The 22,781-nt window shown below is 44.1% G+C and overlaps 1 protein-coding gene across 12 annotated transcripts in view; it reads right to left on the reverse strand.

Annotated features, from left to right (window-relative positions):
- The window catches only part of LOC118506569 (uncharacterized protein CG43867), a 176,990-nt gene that overhangs the window by 68,978 nt on the left and 85,231 nt on the right, over positions 1-22,781 (reverse strand). Inside the window, exon 1 of one of the 12 annotated variants that reach the window (XM_036043902.1) lies at positions 19,539-21,159. The exons of the other annotated variants lie outside the window; for them this stretch is intronic. Within the exon in view, the coding sequence (XP_035899795.1) occupies positions 19,539-19,874 (336 nt within the window). The 5' untranslated portion in view covers positions 19,875-21,159. Of the gene's footprint in view, positions 1-19,538; positions 21,160-22,781 lie in introns of those variants that run through there. 12 annotated transcript variants of the gene reach the window in all.

Consider the following 22,781-nt stretch of genomic DNA (forward strand, 5'->3'; position numbering starts at 1 on the left):
CTGGTCTGGTATGGCTCCCCGACTTCATTAATCAATATTGATAATGGGAAATTTTACCACTGGACCGGTCGAAATCGGCAGCATATAATTTAATTTATCCTCCGGGAAATGAGTCCCGGAACTGGACTGAACTTTATCTTAATTTTACAACGAGCTGACGAGTGTTACAAGGTTGTTAAGACGAATTTGAAGTCCAAACATAATTATTTCATTAGCGAATGCTTTCTGTGAACGTCTGTGTTAAAGGAGGATATGTTGGACAAGAATAATTGATACGTCTGATAATTTTGTGGAATAAACAGTACACTATTGGACAACATAAATAAAAGAGCCTTTAAAATCCTCGCGTCACTAAAAACACTCAAAAGTCAAGCAGAAAAGCGACCACAGCCACCATTATCTCGTCTCAAATGAATCACATCGAAAGCGTTTTGTCATCATGAAGAGGACCGATATCCTTCCTGACGTGGTGAACGGCGGCAAGCCAGAGCAAAACAAAACCAAACATATACTCGCAAACCAGTCCGACCGAAAGAAGCAAACCCACAAGCCGGCTCCCTGCACACGAAAGCGGAAGAACCGATAGAACCGTCGGAAAGTCGTCGTAAATTATCCACAGCAATCGCGCACGTTCCGGATTGCTTTGGCGGGACAGAAACAGTACCGGACGGCGACACCCGGACCGGCGGTAACCCGCAGGTCGTTAATGTACCAATAAATATTTGTCTGTTTAAATGCAGGTTAGCGTGAAGCGTGAATTATGAGCTTTTGGGGGGATGGAGAAGGGGGCAGAAGGCAGTTGAAACACCTGACCCGAGAAAGGGTTAACGCGGTTAACCGGGGGAAGAGCGTTACGGGAACCTGGAGCGCCATGCAATCGGGATGCCCTTCCGGGGGCAAACACTAATGTGCAGCTCATTCGTGGAACCGTACGGCGCGCGGTTCCGTGGTAAGCGATCCTCGAAATCGTGCTCCGTTTTGATAGTTATTATTTATTTGCATTATCCCTCGGCAGGCGTACCGAATCACGTACCGGCGGGCCACATGGAAAGCACCGTTCAAAATTTCACCTCCGTAGATCATAAATAACGAGCCCGGAGACACATATTCAGTGCGAATGCTTCATCTTGTTTGTCTGTGAGGGTTTCAACGTGTGGCTTGGGAGATTTTCTTCCCACGTTGAATTTCGATTCCTTGAAGGAAGGTTATACCGTTAGTTCCTTTCCTGGGAAACCGGTTGTGTATATCGCATTACAAGACAAGTTTCCTCCCGTTCGCTCGATCCAGAAAACAAAACACAGACAGCACGGGAAAGCTGTCTCGGCACGGGTTTGGAATGGTATACACCACGTTGGCACGCGCTTTTTCACACAAAGCAAACACATCGTTAAACACCGTTGAACTTAAACCTTCCTGACAGCAGAACCACGTTCGCCTCGTTGTGTTCGCTTCCCGAGCCCCAAAACCCAGCAGCAGTTTTGGGTTTAGATCATAAATATACATTTTATTCGGCCGGAAAATAAAGATAAATAAGTGGTACCCCACCAAACGCGGGAAGCTGGGTCAACAACAATTGTGTGTGCCGCATGAATGTGTGTTTTGACAGCCGGAAGTTAGCATTGATCGTGAGAATCGCAACAAATGCAATGGAGACGCCTGGTGTTTGATTTGCATCGCTATGGTTTGGTGGTTTTCGGTTTTCGGTAGTGCAGTTGGGTTAAACTTGGGAACAAGACGACTTGAATAAGGTGTTAACGTTTAAAACTTTCGTTATTCATTCCAATAAAACGTTTTTATCGTATTGCTAAAATTTGAACCTGAGGATAAAATATTAAACGATTTCCTTAATTTTACTTCCAGGATTTTTTTTGTTCAGGTAAGATAGACTGGTTGTATTGCAAGGATGTGAATTAAAACAAAACGTACATTGTAAACGAATTTTTAGGAAAGAAAATTGGAACTTGATTCTGTGCAAAGGAAAAAAACAATCCAATGGAGGCGCCTGGTGTTTTATTTGTATCGCTATTGTTTGGTGGTTAGAAGTTGGCTTTTATTAGGTTTTAATGTATTAAGGCTCAATTTCGATTTTCAATTTCATACGTGAAAACTAAATTTTGATTTTTTTTAATTCTCACTAAACGGCTTAGTCACCGTGCTAAATTCTGGAATTTCAGTTAGAATATTAAACGATTTCCATATTTATGATTCTTGTGATAATGGAAGGGATTTATTTGGATGTTATTAAAACAAAACTTAGGCCAGGCCGTTCTTTATGAATAAAAAAAAAAAACTTAGCTGGTAAAAGATTTTTCATAATTGAATATTCATTTCTGGCAAAACAAAAAAAAAGTGCTTTTGAAATTACCCAAGCGCTGTGTGGTTTTCTGTTATTTTTTTTCCAGCGAAACGATATAGAAAAAGAATACATTGTTTCAAGAGAACATTGAGTACATTTGGTGAAAAAATATACCACACACGTACAAACTGCAAACAATGATTGTATTCATCCAAACCGTGCGTAGGTTCTGTTTGAGCTGGGGAAAATTTTGAATATTTTCCCAACAGTGAGCATTGAGCGAAAAAAAAAAACAAAGGTCAGGTGGTAATTTTTCACAGCCTAAAGTCCAGACAGAAGCTTGAGTCGGACGATGGCTATTATCGTTTTACCGGATCATCTCTCGATCGCTCGGCAGCATATTGGGAATGGAAGCTTATGCTACCAAACCATGCAACATGAAGACCAACAAAAAAGAGGAGGCAGAAATGGCTACGAAATGGGTGAGTAGTTTATCATATTTCAACAGGACAGCACACATCCATCCCCTTGTAACGGTACTGGTTTGAGACAAATGAAGGATAGAAGAAAATAAAAGCTATCCGGTTTTTTTTACAAGCTGGGCAGAAAATGACAAACCTACCACAGATGTGGATGTCTATGTGAGTCTTGGTCCCACAGACAGTGCCTTCCATTTCCTTTTCCCCATTTTCTGGCTTCCCTGGCCCTGTCGGCCCAGTCCATCCAGGACAGACGGGCAGAATAAATTCGCCTCGTGAGTGGAGAGCATTTGCGCTTGACAGCCCTGACATATATATGTCATACAGGAATTAGGGTGAGCGTTCGTTTTCTTTCTCCCCTGTTTGTTTGCTGCGCCAAGTTCGTCCGCCCGTTCTCAAGATACTATTTCCAGTCGTCTTCTACTTTGTCACACTACCACCAGGAGCGCCATTTGTGACAGCTGGAAGGACACGGTCAGGGTTTTTTCCGTACGCTTCAATGACCTGAATGGAGGAGGTTGAAGAGATATGATAAGAAACTTTACGAAGGGACCGATACGATGCGCACCTTGGTGAATGTTGGAGTTTCCGCTTGAAAGCAGGAAGGAAGGAAATAAAAAACGCACACACACACACACCATCAATGGAAAGGTCAGCATTTCGGTGTGGCAATTCTAAAGAAGTGAAATAAAAAAACATGACACATTCCAATACAACTACTACCGCTCAGAGCACACACACACACAGTTCCTCTCTATACTCATCGATCCTCGAACGATGAACCTTTTGGGGATTTAGATGCCTCCCCCAGTCCGGTTTTCCCCAGTTCCGTTGTCTACAGGGTACGTTTCACCGGGTGAAACGCGCCGGAACTGACAGTGATAAATCCCTCCGGTGTGGGACACATTGGCAAAAAATCGAGAGCACTAGGACACGAGCAAGCGGCCGATCTACTACTACTACTACTACCCTTCCCACGTCGGCTTAAGACGACCGAAATTGGTTACTTCCGGCTGTGGAGCCAGAAATATAACTAAGGCAGCAAAATACAGCCAACGCCAACGCGTGGTGGATTGGGCTCGAAAGGGATTTGGATTTTTCATCAACCGTATGTCGCATCTGTTGACGGCGGTCTCCCGGGAGGTCAAGCCAAAAACCGGGGGAAAGGGCTATCCCGCATCCTTTTTGATGCGGGCAGCGAGCAAAAAGGGTTTTTGGTTGCTCTCATGCGTGGCAAAGAGGATAACGGAATTTGTCGAAAGCATGTGTCACACACATCATGGGACACACATCGGTAGTAGCTATACACACGGGGGGGTTGGAGTTATTGTATGATGTGTGGAAAACTTTATTGTTAAATTTAAAAGTTTTTCATGCCAATTCTTTTCTATCATTAGATTCAATGAATTGCTTTAAAGCAGTTGTAGGAAAAAACCCAAACATTTGAAATGTGGCGCACAAATGTATGCAATTTCCGTTGACATGAATCCCTCAGTTGATGTCCCGCAAATCGTGATTGAATCTTTTAATAATAAGAAACTTGTTAAAACGAAATCACCAATCAACAAGAAGGACAAACATGACAGGTCTGCTCTTGCGGCCACAAACCATTCCAACAAGGGAATACATCGTTATGCCTTCCGGTTATTAGACACTCGTGATGGGGATGGGGATTTGTTACGATTGTGATGCGCATGATTTGGGCAATTTCGGGGCGTTTGTCAAGCACCCGTCAAGCACACGGGAACAGATAAGCAGATCAGCGTCACGTCAGACGCGTGTTGTAACGAGCTGACAGCGGATCGGACGGCCTCTCGCGTGTGGAGAATGTTTGTGCATTTGATTGGGTAATAAGTCACTTTTGAGTAAGGCGATGTCGTATAGTTTTTCGCAGACAGGTACTCCCTGCTCTCCCTGCCAATCTACCAATACGGGTCTGACATTCTCGAAAAGTGTGTCCTCCGACGCTTTATCATGTTCTGACAGATTCTCTGTCTGCCACCGAACGGGAGGTGGGTCCGTATGACGCGGTCGATGATTGGTACGGCAGCATAATTTCCCCAATGGCACAAACGGACCAGAGAGTCACCCAAAAATAAAAAGCGAACTTGTTTACCTTCGTATCACACAAAAAACCCCAAAAAACAATTGTATGAAACATTGTTTTTCATTTGAAATATGCAGCAAAAATGGCAGACAGAAAGGGAACACGATTGTGTTTGCACTTTAATTGTATTTCAATTATTTTCTCGATATCGTGCACATAGGAAACAACAGAATCGTTTTGTCCCTGCTGGAATAAGGTAGGCTTAATCATATACAGCAGCACGGTTGCAGCAAAAGTGAACAAGTCCGGAAGCAAAAAGGAACGCAAATAATGATCAATGAATATCGAACTGAGACACAAGTTGATTATTGGTGCTTGCTGTTCCAGCCAGTCCTTTAGGTACTTGGGCGCACAAAAGGAGAAAAATATGGAAATATTAAACAAATTAAAAAGCGAAAATTGTGGGCTGGCACGATAGCGAGAATAATCAAATATACTATCGGGAGGAAACGGCCGGATATTTGATTTACTGAAAAAATATATAAACATAATCGAGAAGGGCGTGAGGATGGCTGATCTCACATAATACACCAGACAGAAAAAATAGGTATAAGCTGCATTCAGACCCGTGAATAAACATGGTGCGATCAGCCAGCTGGAACTGGGTTTGAATATTCGCGTTTTGCTAATTTTTTTGGAAAAATGGAAGAATCGAATAAGTTTTATGAATTTATAAGCAATCTGATAACATTAGACAAATAAAAACTGGGCTTATCCTACCTCACGAGCACAGTCTCTCTGCATGGCTCGGTCACAGAGTAAGAGGGACATGGATGAGCTTGGGAGGTTTTTATAGATAGTTGCATAGGGATAGTTGCATAGGCAAACTATCTTAGGCCCTGGATAAATAACGCATTACATCGTTGCAAGGTTGTGGACGTCTCACCCTACCCTCACAAAAAACACTTATACTAATTTGGATTGACGGAATAACAATCAACGGATCGGCCGAGCTCACCCAGGATAAGGTGCCCTATCACGGTTTAGAGAAAGAAATGTCTCTAAACCAACGTGATTTGTGCAGTGTTTTGTAGCTAAATTTTAAGCGATACAACCTGTCTTTAGTTCATAAAAACGAGGTGATTCACTTACGGATTCAATCATACCCATCAGGCGTATAAAGTCTTCATGGGATTCCTTACCTGAAATGAAAGAGAATACAAAGCTTATTATACCATCAGCAAATTGTGCAATCGTTTAGCTAAGTTATAAACCGCACCGGTCGCTTGTGCTGTCGCCCTACCCAACTTTTTGAGGGAAAATAGTCACATCATTTAACAGCCGTGCTCCCGTGCCGTTTGCCAATTGGAGAAGCATTAATCAAATAATTTCTTGCCATTCAGTGTGTGTTAAACGAAGCCGAAGAAGATTTATCGGCGCTACATGAGGGCCGCTCTTGATTAAAAATGTGATTTATATGAAAATGTGGGCAGAGAGTTGAACGTCCAATCGATCGAGTGGTATTGTGTAGTGATTGTGAGTCAAGGACTGCTGGATATCGACAGCGAGCGAAAGAAAACTAAAAGAGGATAAAATCAATACTTCCAAGAAGAAAGAAACCAGAGGAAAGCGTTCAAGGAACACACGCACACCATCATGGAACCCCAGCGTCCGATGGATGAAGGATGCAGAGGCGTTGATGATTTTGTGTTCGATTTAATTTTCCTTTTTCTTTTCGGATCCGGGTGCACAATGGTTAACAGATATAATATTTCTAACCAGCGCAAATGAAGAGTATTTCCGAGATTGAAAGGGGGCTCGCTCAAAAGGGCAACAACACAAACAAACAAACAAAAAAAAAGCTCCATCCTGAAATGGGAGTAGAGTGATGTAGTCACCGCTGTGCGGTACCGTTTCATCAGCAGCCAGTTCCTGATAGTGAGTCGTTATTTATTATCCAATTTAGATTCAATTATAGCGGTACGATGAGCGACTCCCAGCGACTGCGTACAACATCCGTAACACCGATGCTTCGATTCCTTCGACCGTTTCCAAACGGAACTGGCCATCGAATGACCCCATGCTGAAATCGCGCGGCTGAGCTGGCACGCCATACCACTGCTAATGACAGTGAGCTACGCCACAAATGCACCACAAGGAAAAAGCATTCCGAGCCACAGACAGCGATGAAGAAACCGAGACGAAGAAAGCGAGACTGTCAGCTGCTGTCAAAGTGCTGGCACGAGCTAAACGAATCGGATGGCCTCGTTCCGGAGGCAGCAGGTCAGCAAATGCCGGTGCCCATCGGCATGAAGCGAAGCGAATCGAGTCCAGGTTGGTGGTGATGTAGGGTTTTTTCTTGGGGAGTACAGAAAAAAACACGCTGGACGCTTCCGGATGTGGATGGTGTCCTGTATCAAGACAGTTCTTCGGTGGTGGAGCTTTCAACCATTCCGAACTTAAATCACGGACTAATCGAATCGAAAGCTTGTCCGATTCTTTTGGTCAGCAAATCTGCCATCCTGCTTCGAGGCGTTCGATGAAGAAAATGGTGCACCGATTGAATGGCGTTTGGATGGTAAAATAAAATAAATAAATGAATATAGAAGCAATTAATAGGTCAGGGCAGGGCCGGGACCGGTGGCCGAGGTGGCACTAATGAAGGAAGAAACTCTTGGTTTAATTCGATTCAATTCAGCTTTAATTGATTTTATTCTACGCTTTATGGTTGAGGCAAAGAAATCGGTGTGGGGTGAGCTTGCTTCTTTTTAACGAAAGCATACATCTGGAAGGTTTATTGAATTGAATGGGGAGATCATAATAAAACTGTGACCAAATGAGTTAAAAAATCGATTAAATATAGCTTAAGCGCTTACGTATAAGGTATTTTCATAAAAATAGTTATCGCCTGAAGGTATGCAATTTGCACGACAGCAACACTCATTAAGGTTCAAATTAAGTATTTCTAGGTGCCAACAGCTTGCCGTACATTAGTTCATTAGTTAAACATTCTTGAACACACTCAAAGTAAAGCATTCACCAAGTTGACACCATATATCCGGCTGTAACATCATTCCGGCCAAAACAAACACACCTGCGCTCGAAGACAGTCCGTCCTTAAGGTAAATATGTTGTTGACAAAGCATTTATTTGTATGCGAGAATTACTTTCCGAAGCTCACATTCTCGCTCGAGTTCCAAGCGAGTTACAGTTAGGTTTGTCTGTAAAATTCCACTCTTCCCAGGTAATCCCCTTTTGGTATGAAGATATCTCCCAGGACGGTTGTATTTGGAACGCGCCATTCATTCGACTCCAACTTTCCTGTCCCAGTCGGGTGTGGTTTTGTTAGATCTTACCCGTTCTGATGAAGCTGAAACTTAAACTTAATCATACACTGTTGGCATGTGTGAGTATATGTGTGTACCTATCCCATCCAAGACGACAGCTTGGGAGAATACTACCATTTCCACATCAAATACTTGAGCGCTCCAACCGACTCCAAGCAGGAACTCATCAAGAGGAACGAAAGGACGAAAGGAGAGTTGTGACCGACCACCTGAATGTCACCAGGAACCGGATGCTGGGGGAAAGATTTTCATTAATTATCGAATCGACTACGCTGGTCCTGTTCGTTGGGTCCGTCTTTCCGGCTCTGTCTGATGCTGTCACCTTAACTCGTCCGTTGTCTGGTAGTTATCACAGACACAAACACACACACGAGTGACACGCTAAGGTGACGCTAGAAATGAAGACATCCTTCTCACCGGAGAGTTTGCACAACAGTTTGGATTGCAGTGGTCTCGGGTGCATTCCAGCTGTAATCGAATTGTACACCGTTTGACGTTTGGTGCTGGATGCTTTCGGGCGTGTATGCGATAAAGCTGTCAGCGTCGGATGAGGTGACGTTTGAAGTGGTAAGCGCATTTTGGTTGGTTTGCTCTTCAAAGGACGGCATAGCAGGCGTGGTAAACGATCTTAAAGCGTCTACATTTGAGAGCATAATTGATTAAATGTTGAGTGCGAGGATGTTGTAAATAAATCACCTAAAGATGCACCGCGTATTCAAAATATTTTTGAGCTGCATAGACAAAACTTGATTTAAATTCCTGAATCATGTTTGCAACTGGGAACTCCAATAGAAATTCTAAGCAAACAAGCCTAAAGCACTTTGTGAAGTTTCCATTCCAACAACAACGCCTTCACAAAAAATCCCATCCTCGTTTTGGCGTGCCGTTCAATGAATGAACGAACTTTGGGACGCGAAAAATTAATCTCACCCAAAACACTCGACGGGCCCCATTCGGCCAACGATCCATCCCTGCCCAGGATACTGCAATCCAGCGCACCGCGTTCGTCAGCCTCAGATGTCCGGACGAAAATTTCATCCATCCGACGTGTCGGTCAATCCTTAAGAAAGAGATTGATTGCCTTCACTTTCATTTTGGGCCACAACCAACGTCATTTCTTCGCTAGATGCCTGTTTTTTGCGCCTTCCGTGCGCTTAACAACAGCACACAGAAATGGCGAAATTCCGCAAGGGGATAGGAAATGAAGACAAGTTCGTTCGGACCCGTTCTCTTCTGCTCGCCATTCGTCCATGCCATGCCACACGACGCTAAGGCGCAGATTTTAATTCTCCTAAAAGCATCCGAACCCGGGCAGCAGCATGTTTTCTACGTGGTCATCTTTCGGAGGGTTTGATCGACTTTAACACTGCACTGGGGTGGACGGACCCGGCGAGGCGAAGATTTGAGAAGCTTTTTTCCGGACGCCGTCGTCGTTCAAGGCCTGTGGAATTTCGCTTCGCCATTATTAATTAACTCGGATATAAACGTTAATTCATCACGTTGGAGTTTCGCTTCGACGGTGAAATGCCGGAAATCCGGCCAAGACCGGATCGGCGTCCCGGAAGCACGAGAGGAAGCCTCTCCGGATGGAAGCTGGGAAGGGAGATTGATTGAAAAATTATCTGCAAAATTGAATAATCTGCACGCGTTTAACAGGCAGGAACGTAGGGACAGTTTCGTCAAATTTATCCGTAACCGGGTGAGCGAAGGGCGAGAAAATAACCTAGTTTGGCGTTTGCCAAAGTGGCAAACAGAGGAAAGAAGACAAAAACGACTCCAAATTTCTGCCGCCGCTATCAATTACCGTAGTCCATCAGTCAACCGATGCTTCGCTTTGTTTGCCAACGATAGCATCCCGGGATCATAAAATGTCCCTTCTTTTTGCAAGCCGCTATCCGTCCCACGAGCGACGGGGAAAAATTAAAAACTCTTAGGGAAATATCGACTTCGACGGAACTTAATCCTGTTTTCCCTTGGCTTGGCTGGCTCGCCCCATCTAAAGGGAAGCATAACTTTTTTTTTTCGGCACGAATTTTTTTTTGTCCGGCCAACCGAACATTACAAATCCTTCTGCTGGGAAGATTTTGCGCACCGAATCGCGGCGGCTTTTCCGCTTTGTCGCAGTTTCGTTCGGCGAACCGTAATAAACCTTGTTCATGTTCATGGTATTCAATCAATCATAACAAGGGGGGAAGCGTACGGAATAAATCCATGACATGCCCTGTCGAAGGCACGCTTCATTTCTTTCCCGTCCTTCCGGTGAGAGTTCTCCGGTGGGGTAGATTTTTTCGTCCCAGCAACACAACAAGTCAAGCGAACGTCAATTTTTTTGTCCTGTGTGTGCGTTGTGCTACTACTCCTCAATAGCCAACATGAATTTTCCATGCATTAATGCGCTTTTCTCAACCCCTTCTGATTGCGATCCGTTCCGTTCAGTGGTGTAATCAAATGCATCTACCATCGGTTCTCGTCCTATCACGATTTTGTTTGGGACCGTTCTTTGACGTACCGATGTGTATTTTTTCTCCAATCAAATCATCCATCTGTCATGGACGAGATGCTCCCTACAGCTGAATTGCATTCGAGCGAATGTTGCACAGCGCAAACGGCCGGATTTCATTTCTTTTTCTACGCTCCAGTGTATTCCGCCACACACGACAGTGAGGACCGTAAGGAAAGTTCTTCAAACTGAAGATGTGCTTGTGGGATGGACTGTGAAGATGAGATAGGATGTATGTTTTGCCCAACTCACTCGATCTGAATATCTGAGGTGAGGTTTGTACTGGGTACTTTGAGGGTGTGCAACAGATGAGGGCTTGAGACAATTAGACCTACACATTTGAAGTTGACTTATTAGCGCAACCATTAGGCGTCCTTAACGTATCAATCACTTTGTTATATGAATTACCTTAAACTATAAACAAACTTGCTTAATACTGGATCAATAAATAAAAAAAAAGTCTATACCAAGAAAATCGTGCCAAGTTCATCAGTGTTAAGCGAAATGATCCCTCAGAATCCCTGCAAACGCACCAACATTAACACACCAACCTTCCGGGAAGTTCAGTCACGATGAATCTTACTCAAACAGACGCGTACAAAGGATGTAAAAGTAGAGCGCTCGATAATGCTGCCAAAGGACCGGGCCCGCCTCTTATGAAGCTGGGGACAATTTTCACCAGAAACCCGATCCTGGTCCTTCTCCCCCGAGCGACTTTCGCCGGTTGAGATCAATTTTCACGGCCGACATTGTTGTGTGAGCTTTCCTTCTGCCGGATGGAAAGCCATGCAAGTGGAAATGGAACACCCCTTTTCCGAACGGAACCAGGGACATTGAACTGGCAGCCATAAAGGAGAATGGGCGTGCCCGGGTTCGCGTTCCGGGAGAAAGCGGCCTTTCATTTGTAAGTCTCACGGGCTGCATTATTATTGCTTGTTTAGCATTTCAACGACGGCGGGGCTGCAGAAGGTAGGAGGTACCAAACAAAAGCGGGACGAAAAACACCAACCAAGCTTTAGTGAACCTGCCAACCGACCGAGTCAGAGCCATTTGAATACAACATTGTGCCGTACTAACTGTTTCATATGCCACGACCACTACACGACCATATTGTTGAGGGAGCTAGCTAAGTGCAAGTGTTGTTCGTGATCTTCGGGAGGGAAATTATTTCCACTGGCTGTCGACGTCTAAGCCCACGTTTGCGTTTGGAAATTTCCTTGAAAATGGTAAGCAATCGACTCGTGCATATAAACGCGACATCACTGCCGGTGGTGCAATTTTGCGCCTTGAAAGCTTCGTTGGTGTGTATGACGCGGTTTAAAGTCTGGTGAAATTGTGTGTTAGTGTGTGCTCGATACGTTAAAAGGCAAATTGTTATGACTGTCTGGAATATTATTCGCTTGAGCTGTGCGCAAAAGAGAGCAACAGCAGACACTTTGCGAAAATCCTGCTTCTCGCTCATCAACTTTAAGTTTAAAATTAGAATACTCCAAAACTGACTTCCACTAGTGGAATAGGAACTTTAAAAGACTCAACCTTAAGATTCCTGGTATACTTAAACATGATAATGAATTCCAAAACAAATCCAACACACAAAAAAAAAACTACATTGCAATGAAGGAAAACACCGAAATCAATCTAATGGCTTTCCACTGCATTAAGCAATTCGATCCAAATAAAAGGTAGCGTCAGTCGGATGGCATTGCCACTACCCTTGGTAGTCTCTGTTTTTGCCTTCCGTTCGTCTCATTACCATAATCGAGTAGTGCAAATAGATCATTTACGGTTTCATCATTTTCGTCGTGCCTTTCGTCGGTGAGTGAGCCTTCGGATCGGAACCGAACTTTACGCTGTCCCGGAATGAAAGATGGATTTCATCGATGTCTAAAGAGTGCGAGTTAGATAGAGAGAATGGGCGTACACAGCTACGGAATGGAAATATCAAGCACGGCGGTATCATCGTCGTCACGGCCATAACCATTCCCAACGACGACGACGACGACACATGGAACCGATTAGAATGTAAAGCAGCTGAAGGAAGCAAGCCGCTCAAGCACTTTTACTTAATCGAATTTCCAAATCGTTTGCCTACCTTGCAGCGTGCATTTTTGTTGTTGCCCCAAGCAAAATGGATTCACCACTCGTCGAAGTGAATCATCCACGGTGGAGCTGCATCCATCATCACGCGCTCTGCCGTCTGCCGTTCTGGGTTAGAGCTTTTTTGCTTCTTTGCGCTGTCGTAGTTATTTGCAGTCACTAGCTTCACAAGACATTTTTCCCCGACTAGATAGCGCATTCGAAGCAGATGGGTTCTTTAGTTTTCCTACCATCAACCTCTAAAAGAAAAGAAAAACGACAGCTAAAATAGAGCTGCCAAGGAAAAGTTTCGTCCGATAGCAACGCAGATCAGGTGTTGCCAGGTCCGTCGCAGCATCAGCGTTTTGGGGCGCAAAAAAAGTTTCTTTTTTCCCATCTTCAAAAGGAATGCAGCAGACAAAAAACGAATACCCTGGCTAAGGATAGTTGTAGCAAGTGTCAGCCACCTTACCTTTACGGTGGAAGCTAAGCAAAGAGTTTCCGATTAGCATAAACCATCAGCCAGCTCATTTGTCAGCAGATGACATTCAATAAAGTTTTCCGACGACGAAAGGCGGGGGGGAAATGGATGCCGGAGAAAGGAGATTGTAAGCTTTGGTGTCCCGCAGTAAAGGTGACACAATAAATTCTTGACACAAGTTTTCTTAAGGCTGTAAAATGTATTCTAGACCTTAGTGCAGTTATGAACTTCTTTTCTGTCCTAAAGGCAAAACTCAGTCAAGAAATATGGCTTTAAAGTTTGGTTTGATGACCGTGATCGTTTATCAGACCCTCACAACCGAGGTAACAAACGAGCAAAGAATCGATCTTCAGCCAATGTTAACATCAATCTTCCACGACATCGTGTCCCGTCAACCGTGTCGGTTTTCGCTTGATTTTGTTCAAACCGTTACACGAAATCGAAAAACGGTGACATACTATTGCACGTCGCTCCTGGGAAACGAATATTTGACCGATGTCGATGCATTTCAACGAAGCAGCATCTTGACAGGCGGCGTGATTGTAACCTACATGAGCGTGTTTATTTTCCTATTCAATGAAGTGCTGGAGTGTAGATAGATGGAGCTCGTTTTGTTTTTTTTTGGTTCGTTTCTTCTACTCTTTACCACTCTTTGTTCATCAGCGCACAGCGAAGAAAAGCGCAGGAAAAATAGTGTAAAGGATGCAGCGGCCAATCGCAACGCTACCGTTGAGGGCTACTGAAGACGAAGGTCGGTTAATTTACGTTCCATTCACCAGTGACTGATTACGGGAAGGTTGACTGATGTGCACGGCAAGGCACGTCGCCTTGGTCCGTCCTAGACGCGAAACCAAACAAGACTAGTGGCATCACCATTTTCAGACACTACTCGCAACAACGATGATGATGATGATGATGACGATGCTGATGATTATGGTGACGGTGATGAAGGTGATTGAGAAATGGATGTAAAATGAGTAGAAACGGCACCAGAATGAAAACACATTCAAGGCAACCCGAGCGTACCGAGAGATCAATCTCTTTGGGTCGGACCGACCTTTGTCCATGAATCTGGCAGAACGACTTGTACTGTACAGATGACCGGGAGGATGCTGAAACTTATCAGTTGGGTTTGTTTCGCTCACGGTATGACATTAGAGAGCGTTGAAATATAATAAAGAGCCTAGTTTAATGTACTTCTGTGTAGGAGCTTGTAATGCGTGTTTTTTGCTTCCAAACGGTTTTGGGAAGCAGTCTTACTCAGAACTATCAAATTTCTCACCACTTCTTGAGTATCCATGGAATGAAATCCTGAGGGAAAATGTTCAATAGATCTCATTATTGCAATATGGCCTGCTTGGACAATAAGAAATATACACTAAATGATCATAAGCAGCGGTCTTTGAAGCATATTGGTAAAATTATGTTTAAATATTCGGGTATATTTCTTATAAACATTTATAAGATAACACCATACGATATTTGCTTAGTTTCACATTCTACGTCAGCCTTATTTTCCTAAGAGCAGTTCAACTATGCCAACATTTTCCAAGCAAATGGGACACCTTCGAAGGAAGAAAAACTTTCTCCAGCAACTGGAACACGCTATCGTGTCGTTGTTTGATTTCCTAAAGCTAAACAAAAAGAAACCAAACCAACGATCTCAACCATCACCGGTGCGTCACGTCACCGTTTGCGTCAGCTTCACCCGAACATCCATCACACGGGCACCTTCCTCCATTTGGAAAGTATTCCGTACCCACAGCCCACACAGTCAACGCAAATAGCGCCGGTTCGCATAAAAACTTTTCTTTCGCTACGCTTCCCGATACAGAACCGCTGCACCCCGTGCAACTTGAGTTACTAAAATTTATTATTCAATCATCGCATGTTCACTGCTCGTATCACCGGTAGACGGTTCCATCTTCTCGCCGAAACCATCGATAAAACTATTGGCTGGTCGGTGCTTCAGTTTGTCTCTCAATATTTCGTTCAGTTTTTAGCACATACCAATCGCATGCCATAGCAAAAAAAACCATACGCCAAAATCACGGAAAGAAATAATAGACTAGCGGAGGCAGAGAGAACTAGAAATGATCCAGACAAAATGAGCGGGAAAAGCAAAAAAAAAAAATCAGGACAGAGGATGGGCGAATCACAAATCTGATGAGCTATTTTTTTTTCAACCTCGACTGTCGTGTCAAGCGCGTTCAAGTAGAGTCACCGACTTCTGGAACCTCGTACCCGTCGTTTCCATGGGTTCAAATGCTTCGAAAATGCACGGAACACCACCGTCTTCGGAATTCGCTAAATCGATAGCAATAATACGAGAAATGATACTTTCAAGTGGTTCTCGAGCAACTTTTTCCACCTCGGGAGTGAAGCTAGCAAAAAGTACTTATGCAACTAGCAAGCGTACTACTAGCCACACAGGTGGTACGGGGGCAAGAGGCCTTAGCAATTGAAAGACAGCCACTATTGCTTCGCAACCGTTTGGTAAAAGTTTGGTACGGATGGTTTCAAGCGAAATACTGCTCTCGCGAAGAAGTTTGCTATCGGTGGTGCACGTGTATCACTTGAGCAATTCATCCGATGAAAGGACGCGATACAGTTTCCCATCAACTCACATGGATTGATTTCTATTTCCGTTTAGTTTCGTGTTAGGATTTTTTATGGCTGGAAAGCAACTGAAAACTTGGATTTTAAAATTTCACAGCACGTTTTTCTGCGCGCACGAGAGAGCGTTGTTCAAATAGTGAAGAGAAGTTGATAGAAAATTGCGGTAGTGGATATGATTCATTAGCTGTCTTTCTTAAAGCACAAATCTTTAGTATCGGTGCATTGGCTTTGTTGTGGGATTCAATAGAATAAATTCAGTTTCAATATAAATTTGGTTGTTTCTAATAACACCACGCCACGGTGCAGCTCGTATCATTAAAAAAGCTTTTAAATGCGGTCGAAGATAACCGTAATAAAATTGTAATTTGGATAAATAAATAATAATTTTACTTGCGAAAGGTTTGCAGCGGAAAGGAATGCCGCATAAAACATCTTAATCCACCAAACAATAGAGTCTCAATCCAAACTCTTTCCGATACTTTCACCTGCAGTCACAAGCTCCTTTCCAAAGGGGCTTGAGATTGAAGTTTTTCGGCATGGAATTATTTCTTCTGTAGCTTTAAAGTTCTCTCTACGTTTGCGACGAAGAAAACGAGCAAAATTTATTCGAACTCAAAGCCACAAAATCCGATGTTCAAAATGCATTGAAAGAAGAAAAAAAATACATCTATAACTCAAATTGAAGAAAACCAGCACCAAGCGCCGAAATGGCACTGAGCCAACACATTTTCGTTCACCGGAAGGATAAATCCGTTCCCGTTCTGTTAAGGTTTCTTTGTTGTCGTCAGTCATTCAGCGCCGCACGGGCACAGGGAATGGAAAGCAAAATAAAGCACAGACGAACCGAATTCGTAAGTGGAAATAAATCCATGGATTCTTCGCCAGGTTCACTGCACAATGAGTGGAACGATTGAACGATTGCAATTGATGCATCACGCGTTGAAGGCAGGTAACCTTTTTGTTTGTTTCGTTGGCCGGGGCGGAAAAGGTAAATGAATAAAGCCGGATACAGCTATAGCGGAAGCACACGAAACACTCGCACTGAATTGAATAATGCTGCTAAAAAAAGTGGATGCAAGCCAAAAAAAACACGAAGAATAGACACAAATTTGATGATCAATCGCGAACGATGGAGACGCCTGGTTGTTCACTACTACGATGGAGTGATGGAGACGCCCAGTACTTCAAGATCATGATGGAAGTTTTGTCTCGGGAATAAAGTGCTTAAAATAGTGAAAGTAAAACTGAAACTAAGCAACGGTTACAATGTTTGTTTTGTAAACGAATACAATGAGCAAAATGAATGCTTTAAAGTAGCTCCCATTGCATACAGCGTGCTATAGCACAATAACGAACGAACTCTTGTACGAACGGTAATTTTAAACATTTTCGTTCACTCATTAAAATTTATTATTTACGAGTCTGTGCTTTTTAATTTACCACTCCGGTCACTGCAATACAATGTGTGTTGCCAACAACCCAAAGGGTCACTGTTAAATTTTGCTTCACCACTTTTTGCTTTACCATCCCTTTAATACACAGCTGCAGCGAAAATGTTGCAATAAGTGACAAAAACTCGAACGAAGGTTTTTATCGTGTTTGCTGCCGTACATGCACAATCGCTGCCCGGGAAAAGGGAGCGCTGAATGCAACGCGCTGCACAATCTGCTACCATATCAGCACGATCATGCTTGGTTTATCGTCAGCGTGGTGTTTCCGACATGGGAATGTTTGTTCGGCGAACAGCAGTGACGGGGCACATAAAATGAAACACACATGCGAAAGAAAATGTACACTATTTGAAAAAGGTGGCTATTTTACCCGTGGCCAACGCAGCTTTTCATCCCCCCCCCCCCCCCCCCCCCTTCTTCCCCATTCGTTCGGCCAGTGTCACACCAACTATCACTAATGCCTTCATGACGGTTTGCACCTGCGTGAATTTCCGCTTTAAAATAGGGCTGCAGTTTGGTTGTTTACCCGGTTTTTCTCCCACTTGTATTTCCCTTATCGGTTTTAAGCCTTTTTTTTTCAGCGTAGGTTGTGTTTTTTCGTCTGTCGGTTCACAATTTATTCAACGCTACGGTTGTCTGTTCAACTGATGCATTCCTGTTGCATGTTGAATGTTGGTTCGTTCTGCTGGGAAAGTTAACTGACCTGCAGGGCTAAACGGAAGTTCGACTGAAACGAACCCACTCTCCTCTACTCCACTCCTTCACATGGGCCAGTTAATGAATGTTTACTGTGTGACTGATGATGGGAAAGGAGGCTCTTTTTTCTGGGTGGATGTGTGTACCCTTCGGATAAGGTTTTTACTGCACCGGCTAGACAAACATTACTACTGCCATATCTAGCCGGACGAAACATGGTGCATGGTTCCCTGTATCATGGGTCGGTTCGTTTGCTCAACTGCAATCTAAAAAAGCTGTACGATAGCGTTAGCTATTGCCAAGGCCCCCATTATGCAACCGAACGGACCGCGGGGGAGGGGGGGAGGGTGGTTTGAAAATCGATTCCGGATCCCAAAAGTTCATCCACACCAGTACACACCGAGAGACGCAGGAATGGGTATGCACACGAAAAGAAAAAGGAACAACAAAACCCATAACGACTTGCTGCAGTAATAATAGTAATAATCTACCCTCCCACCGAATCAACTGTAGTGGGAGTTGCGGTTGGGCATGTTGGTTAAAAAATTGACCTACTCCTACTCCTGTCCATTACACGAGACTCGGTACAGCACCAGCAGCTTGTATGCATTTCTAACGAAAAACCATCTTGTATGGGTTGCAGTTGAAAGCTTTGCATAGTAATCAACTCATCAACACAATAACGATTCGCATGATTGGATCTCGGGTAACTGCCGGATATGAGCTTTTGTCAAATAAATTGGAAAAACTGGTTTGGATTTACAATTGGCCGATAGAAATTTTGTTTACAGAAAAACCGCAGGCAGAGTTGTTTTGATTTTTGAAGAATGTTTTCCAGGCAGATTCGAAGGGTATGAAGAGTGGCATTGCAGTTTCAATATTGAATGGGATTGACTATCTTGATTGCACATTAAAACTGTACATCAATTTTAGTTGGAATTTTACGGGTCTCAAGCCTCGATGTAGATTCAATCTGATGAATTATAAGTGGTCATGCTCGTTAGGAATCATAGAACCAGCTATGCAGAGCAAGCTCTTGGAGATAGGGAGGTGGTACTGTCTTGCACTGAGCTTAACTTTAAATATTAACTCAAGCGAGAAAGTTTCGAGGAGCATTGTCGAGGTGCCACTGCAACGCTCCCTGAACTAAGAGACGAAGTCAATGCCACCAACACTTTCAAGCAAACTAGATATCGCTCAGAAAATGATCCACGAACTAGCTGAGTTGTTCGACGCATAAGATGACTTGTGAACGATAGAAAGACACTATGGATGGGGCACTTAATGGTGATGTCGAAATAATGCACTAACAGGGCAATGCAGTTAATCAAACTTTAATTTAAATCCACGACACATTCCTCAAAGCTCAATAAGCACCACATGCTCTTCAAATTGAACGCAATTTCCACTGCACAGATTTAAGACGTTTTGCATCATTGAACACTACCTCGACTGGCCCGAATTCGTATCAGCTCACGTATCACACTGCAACAAAATTGCATCAGTTTCGTCCATGCAACCTTCCATTTTCGATCACTGCACATACCTTTTTGAGCATTTCCTCCAGGGACTCCATGTCGAGATTGCAGTAGAGATTGGTGCTGTTGCTGAGCATCGGATTGGAGCAGTAGTAGTTCTTGGCCCGCACCAGCAGATGCTGATGGTGGCCCAGTTTCCGACCGGCGATCGGTGTGCTGCGGGCGGAAGATGCCGCGACCGTGCCGGGGCCGGGCGTTGGTGAGAGGCGTTTGTGAGCGGGTGAGGCACCGGCCGAGGACGTCCCAGTCCCGGTACCGCCACTCAGATGCTCGATCAGGAAGTTATGGTAGCCGCCCTTCGGTGGAGGCGTTTCCAGCAGTAGCAGTATCGTGGCTAGGTCCATTGCATCAATCGGCGTGTGTGCGAAGGGCACGATTACGGCAACGAGAACCGGTTGCTGACGGCGGCGATGGGACCGATAACGAGGTCGATACTGGCGAGCGATTTGTTCGATCGGGCAAGCGGCTGGGCGGTTGCGGCAAACAAAAAGAAGCAAGCGGAAGCGGTGCGGCAAGGCGGGCGGCAAACGGCATTAACGCGCACTCGGCAAACGGTGCTGGTGGAGAATGACAAAAAGCACCTCAACCACTCCAGATGGCAGCAGCAGTAGCATCAGCCAGAGGCCACATATCGCTTCACTAACACGCTCTCAGTATGATGCTGTTTGTTTATTTTAAGGGAAGTTTTTTTGCTCCTTTTCTTTTTTTTTCAACACCCGTCAAGGGTGAAGGCGTGTGTGTGTGTGTGTGACGCTAGTCTTCGGGACGGACGGACGGTTTTGTAATGGCAATAAGGATTCGCTTATCGATTACAGCGCGATGATGAGGTTAAAGAACGTATCGACACCATGCTGCTGGCGTGATGCTGCTGAGCCCATGACGAGCTGGTACGGTTGTGGCTCGTGAGTGGATGGTTTCGTTTGCTCATGCTGGTTTATTAGCGTACTTTACGTCTTATTTAACGCTTGCAAGAAAAGCTCAGCATTTTTTTGTTTTTCGTTGGTTGGGCGTCACTTGATGTAATTTTGTGGAACTAGTGAGCTGTACAGCTGGCTTTGGGGTACACTTCAAACACGCTTAATTTTATTGCACGTAGTATTTTATTCGAGAGCTTCACAAAATCACTTCAACACATCTTCTGGGCACAATAATTGCAGAACGAAATGCTTTAAAAAGCGTTTGAAACGTTGCTCCGGAATAGCAAGCAAATAATACGAAATGTAACTAAAAGAAGCGACCAAAATTTTCTTCCAAGTACGATTTCACTCTTTACGCTGCCACACGTGCGATCTTTCTTCTTCGCTTTAAGATTCAACACATATTTTCACATTTTTGTCACTTGTTATCAGATTATGGCCGAAACTCTTTAACATTAAAAAAGCCCCACATTTCATCATAATTTTCGTGCTCCATCCACACACGGTCACAGGTTGAGCGTTGTTTGAATATACGAATCAACTTAGCTGCTTCCACACATTCACCAGGATTTATTCGTAAATATTTGTCACCATCACACAACACCAACCGAAACACTGCGCGCAAAACCGAATCGAGAACGCGAGTGCAAGACAAAATACTTTTCGCACCAAAGAAAACTGTCGATGTCCAGTACGGTCGATGGTTAACCCATCACTGAAATCCTTTGCCCGGTCGGACGGATAGAAGACAAATTCCTTAACGGTTACGGTGAGGATGATTTTGCCCGAGAGCAATACAGCGCCAGTGAGAGAGAGAGAGAGCGTGAGTGCAACCGTCCATTACCATTATCCTTAAAGGGAAAACGGGAAATCCTCGGCCTAGGTGTCCTGGCCAGTGAAGAGCGAAGAGAGTGCCAGCGTGCACCGTGTTCGTTCGTACCGGTCTCGGAGAGATGGTAAACAAAGCTAACTCACTCTCGCTCTTTGCAATGTGTACAACGCACAAAGAAAGGCAGCTCTCAGTAATCGCAACACTTGGATGCAGCTGGTTTGTAGAAGGTAATTCATCTGAAAATGAATTTCCTCCTTTGGCATTTGCTTTGGAATTGGAATTGCTACGGCGCTCAGTTTGCTTCGCTCGGTGAGAATCGATGGGGCAAAATGTCTCTTTCATGTTCATCATGTCTATCTATCCTCGGCGAAAAGGGCGGCGGTTTGTCAGGCAGAAAATTCTTGCGTCTGTTTACGCGTGGAACGTCCTAGATGGAAAATGAACCGCTCAAATCCATCCTGGAAGATTGTTTATAATCATTATAATTGATTGGAAGAAGAATGAAGGACTAATTAAGGCAAATTCCATGAGTTGCTTTGTCTTTCGTAATTTAAATTTGCTAAAATATTACAATAATTCTGATGATGAAGAATAATGATTTCTTGTCCACATATAAGTCATTTGATGGGCGGCTGAGTTCTGTAAGACGTTTGTACTAGAACTGGTGCTACTTTGGATCATCCTTTACTGGACTTCCCGCAATGCTTAACCCATCGTGTCGAAGCTCACCCCAAAACACCGGCCTCGTGACTCGTTTCGACCGGTCACGGGCAATAGGTCACGTCAGGAGCGTCGTTCCTGCAACGAAGACGGCCAAGACGACCCACCCGGTCGTTCGTTCGTTCCTTACGCTTCTATTGGCCATTTTTTGATTGGCTCGTTGTTTCTTGCTTCCTTCCGGCGGCATGAACCCGTGGTTGCATCACGAGCATAAAATATGAGCCAAACCAAGCCGGTGCCTGGTTTCGTGTCCCCGCGTACCTGGTGTGCCGCTTCGATTTCGTTTCCGTGTCACAATCCGCACTGGTCGGTCGGAAGGAGAGGAAAAAAGTGTAGAAAATCGATTTTCCCTTCAAACGCTGGTATTAAAGTGGAACTGTCGGAAGGCCCAAACCGTTCGATCGGAGCACAAACCGGGGGATGGTGGTAGTTCTGAATGCGGGTGGTTCTGGTCGGTCGTTTTCGGTCGTAAAAATGATCTGATGAGTAGATGGATTTTTGGGAGTTGATTACATCGGGACGACGAGTTAGTGAGGGGTGCGTTAAGAAAGGATAATGCTTCATAATGGCGAAAAAAGGGGCGCCAATGGGGAGGAAAATAATATTATCGATTGTTTATTTGCTGATTAATTCGTTTGTTTTATTTAAGTTGGTTGTTGAAAATCTTGTCCCTATTCTAGTTAAAAGGACGTCAATTTTTCTAAAAACTAATCAGAAATTCTTCTTCCCTAGGGAAATCGTACTGGAACTACTATACAACTTCAAATAATCGCTCAGAGGAA

This window comes from Anopheles stephensi, chromosome 2 (assembly GCF_013141755.1).
Source record: "Anopheles stephensi strain Indian chromosome 2, UCI_ANSTEP_V1.0, whole genome shotgun sequence".
NCBI lineage: Eukaryota > Metazoa > Arthropoda > Insecta > Diptera > Culicidae > Anopheles > Anopheles stephensi.